Source organism: Eschrichtius robustus, chromosome 1 (genome assembly GCF_028021215.1).
Source record: "Eschrichtius robustus isolate mEscRob2 chromosome 1, mEscRob2.pri, whole genome shotgun sequence".
Taxonomy (NCBI): Eukaryota; Metazoa; Chordata; class Mammalia; order Artiodactyla; family Eschrichtiidae; genus Eschrichtius; species Eschrichtius robustus.
Window position 1 is genome coordinate 165,826,920 of NC_090824.1, and position 4,231 is coordinate 165,831,150.

Consider the following 4,231-nt stretch of genomic DNA (forward strand, 5'->3'; position numbering starts at 1 on the left):
GAGCCGGGCCCCTGGCATCAGAGTTGGGCGCGTTTCCTTTTCTTAATCTGGAGAGGGAGGAGACCTGGAGACAGTGACCGTCCTCGGTTGATAGGTGCAGGCAAGTGTCCCGAGCCTGCCGGTCCCGCATTAGACAACAAAGAGAGGCGTTAGCGGCGGCGGGGGAGGGGCGCGGCCGGGAGGAGGACGGGGCGGGCTGCGGCGAGCGCGGCGGTGGGGGGGCGCTCGCTCTCCGCTCGCTCAGCCTGCGGCCTCCGCCCGCCCCCGGCCCGGCGCGCGCCAATCGCCTCCCCCAGCGATAGTGTCAGTAGCATTGTAGAGTCAGCTCCCGCCGGTGACGTTGCGCCTCCCTCGTCCCCCTCTGGAGCCGTCTGGCTGCAGAGGCTCAGTCAAGAGGCGGGGAGGAGAGGAGGAAAAAGCGCTGAGTGAGGGCTGGCGGGCGGGCGGGCGGGCGGGCGGGAGGGAGTGGAGGAGCCGGGGAGGGGCTCCTTAAAGAAACGCTGCTGTCGCTCGCCTGCTCGCTTCTCGCTCGGCATTGTGGCCAGCCAGCCGGGCACTTGGGGGGCACGCGCGGCCGCCGCTCGAGCTCTGCCCCCACCCCACCCGCCAGCAGATCTGGGGTGGGGACCCAGGCGGGGGCTCCCGCAGCCACTGCCCGGCGCGGACCGCAAGGAGCGACCCACTCTTCCCGGCGCCGAGAAAGGAGCAACGGAGCCCTCTGCAGCCGGCCGGCCTCCCCTCCCCTGACCACTCGCTTCCCGGCTGCCTTTGTGGCCGCAGTTTCTCGCCGCTGAGCAGAGGGCCGGCGGGGCGCGGTGCGCACGGCCGAGCGATGCCCAGCTCGCTGTTTGCAGACCTGGAGCGCAACGGCAGCGGCGGCGGCGGGGGAGGCGGCGGAGGGGGAGGCGGCGGCGTCGGCAGCGGCGGGGGAGAGACCCTGGATGACCAAAGAGCCCTGCAGCTCGCGCTCGACCAGCTCTCCCTGCTGGGGCTGGACAGTGACGAGGGCGCGTCTCTGTACGACAGCGAGCCGAGGAAGAAGAGCGTGAACATGACCGAGTGCGTGCCGGTGCCCAGTTCCGAGCATGTCGCCGAGATCGTGGGGCGGCAAGGTGGGTCCGGCAGGGATGGGCAGCTGGAAGTGAGAGGGTTTCGGGCCACCGCCCCGCGGGGAAGGCGGGAGAGGAATCGAGATCCGCGGCGCCGGGGAGCCTTGGGGAGGGAGGAAGAGCCGCGCGAAGGGCCGGCGCCCCAGACAAAGAAAGTGCAGGCAGGCTGTCTCCCAGAGCCGCGCCGCGGCCACGGCAGGATGCACTTTCTCCTGCGAAAATCACTGCCTTCTCCCCTAGCGCCCCCCACCCAGCCCAACCCGGGAAATAGAATTTAAATATAAGATGCTTGGGGGAGGGGGCCTTTGATCGGTCCTTTGGGAGGGGGGAGGAGGAGGAGTAAGCATCGGATGGGAGGAGGATTCTGGATTTCTGCAAAGCGGAATGGAGCCCAGAGGAGGAACAATGGGTCCCGGGACTGCCCCCCATTCCCACCAGTCCCCCCCGCGCTGGAGGATCTCGGCCTTCGGTCGCCTTCCCCGAATCCCCTTGCCGCGTCTTCAGGGCGGACGGCGGCGCGTCCCGCTGGATCCCAGCGGCATCTCCCCAGCTGACTTTTCCTGGGATTCTCGGGTTTGGCTCGGGACGACTGCAGTCACTGGGGGAGGGCTGGGCAGCCAACGGACTGTTCCTCGAGCGCCTCGCGGGTGGAACCCGCTTCCCAGCCCGTGGAGCGGCCCGGGGTCTGTGAGGGAGCCGCCCCCTTTCCGCCCATCGCGCGTTCTGCCTTCCCGCTGCCCCGTACGCGGGCAGTCCCAGGTCTCCGCGGTTACCCCGGGGTAATGGGCGTGTCTGTCTCTCTCTCCCACTCCCTCCCCTGCACTCTGGCTCCCAGGTTGTAAAATCAAAGCGTTGCGGGCGAAGACCAACACTTATATCAAGACCCCGGTTCGTGGGGAGGAGCCTGTCTTTGTTGTGACGGGCAGGAAGGAGGATGTGGCCATGGCTCGGAGGGAGATCATCTCTGCCGCCGAGCACTTCTCCATGATCCGCGCCTCGCGGAATAAGAACACGGCGCTCAACGGCGCAGTGCCCGGGCCGCCTAACCTGCCGGGGCAGACCACCATCCAGGTGCGGGTGCCCTACCGCGTGGTGGGGCTCGTGGTGGGGCCCAAGGGCGCCACGATCAAGCGCATCCAGCAGCAGACGCACACGTACATCGTGACGCCCAGCCGCGACAAGGAGCCGGTGTTCGAGGTGACCGGCATGCCTGAGAACGTGGACCGAGCTCGCGAGGAGATCGAGGCGCACATCGCCCTGCGCACTGGCGGCATCATTGAGCTCACAGATGAGAACGACTTCCACGCCAATGGCACGGATGTGGGCTTTGATCTGCATCATGGGTCCGGCGGGTCCGGCCCAGGCAGCCTCTGGAGCAAGCCCACCCCCAGCATCACGCCCACTCCGGGCCGCAAGCCCTTCTCTAGCTATCGCAACGACAGCTCCAGCTCGCTTGGCAGCGCCTCCACAGACTCTTACTTCGGCGGGGGGACCAGCGGCAGTGCAGCTGCCACCCCACGCCTGGCGGACTATAGTCCCCCCAGCCCCGCGCTCAGCTTTGCTCACAACGGAAACAACAACAATGGCAATGGATACACCTACACGGCGGGGGAAGCTTCTGTGCCTTCCCCTGACGGCTGTCCTGAGCTACAGCCCACCTTCGACCCGGCTCCCGCCCCACCGCCTGGGGCTCCACTTCTCTGGGCCCAGTTTGAGAGGTCCCCGGGAGGCGGACCTGCAGCTCCCGTGTCCTCTTCCTGCTCTTCCTCTGCATCTTCGTCTGCTTCGTCTTCCTCTGTGGTCTTTCCCGGGGGCGGCGCCAGCGCGCCCTCCAACGCCAACCTGGGGCTGCTGGTGCACCGCCGGCTGCACCCGGGCACCAGCTGCCCCCGTTTGTCCCCGCCCTTGCACATGGCTCCGGGGGCGGGCGAGCACCACCTGGCTCGCCGGGTGCGCAGCGACCCGGGCGGAGGGGGCCTGGCCTACGCCGCCTATGCCAACGGCCTGGGGGCGCAGCTGCCAGGCCTGCAGCCGTCGGACACATCCGGCTCCTCGTCCTCGTCCAGCTCCTCCTCCAGCTCTTCATCCTCCTCCTCTGGGTTGCGGCGTAAGGGCAGCCGTGACTGCTCCGTGTGCTTTGAGAGCGAAGTAATCGCCGCCCTGGTGCCCTGCGGCCACAACCTCTTTTGCATGGAGTGCGCCAACCGCATCTGTGAGAAGAGTGAGCCTGAATGCCCGGTCTGCCACACCGCGGTCACTCAGGCCATCCGCATCTTTTCTTGAAGGCGGCGGCGCGCACCACGCGGGGGATGGAGAACCCGCTTTCCTCCATCCTCACTCCCCAGCGCCTCTTTGCCTCCTTGGTGCCCCACCTTCTCCTCCCCGCCTCCCTGCTCACACTCTGAGATCCGAAGAGGAGCTTGGAAAGCTGTAGTATCCGCTCATTTTTTAAATTTAAATTTTTAAACAAAGGAACTTGCCAGGATATCTGCATCAAGAGTACTGTAGCCTGGGAAACCTCCGAACCACCTTAAATGCATGCTCTATAAATAATAGGAACGGCGACATTGTAGTAATGATAGTTTTTACACTGTACTTAATAGGAAGCTTCCAAAAGAAGAAAACCCCACAAGTTTTCCATTTTCTTAAAGTAGGAAAAAATGAACAATAATTATTATGATGAAGATGATAATAATAGTGCTATGGGATGTGTGGACTGTTTTAGTGTGTTCCCCTTTGTGGCTGGGTTCCTACGATGCTTATTATAGAACACAGTGGATCCTTTTTGAATGTTCGTGGAAGGGCCAGGAGTTCCTGTGAAACCAGGATACTGCAGCTTTATTAAAGTTAAAGAAACTGTAACATATCTCTTATATATTAAAAAACGTTTAAAAGTTTTAAAGAGAAATTGCATTAATACAGATTGAAGTATTTTATTCTTTTTTGACTTGAAAAATTATATTTCATATTGCAAAGATGTTTACAAGTATTTTAATTTAAGTTCAGTGAACTTTTTTGTAGCTGGGTTAAATCTTTTTATTTTAGTATGGCCTTATGGCAAAGAACACTGTATTATTTTAATAATCACACAATTGTGACGGAATTACAAACCATAAAATGTG

General features: G+C 61.9%; 1 protein-coding gene across 1 annotated transcript; it reads left to right on the plus strand.

Annotated features, from left to right (window-relative positions):
• Positions 1 to 484: 484 nt before the first annotated feature.
• Positions 485 to 4,015, plus strand: MEX3B (mex-3 RNA binding family member B). The gene is made up of 2 exons (XM_068537999.1): positions 485 to 1,112; positions 1,945 to 4,015. Exons 1-2 carry the CDS (start codon positions 833 to 835, stop codon positions 3,390 to 3,392), a joined length of 1,728 nt encoding a protein of 575 aa, XP_068394100.1. The 5' UTR covers positions 485 to 832; the 3' UTR covers positions 3,393 to 4,015.
• Positions 4,016 to 4,231: the final 216 nt, after the last annotated feature.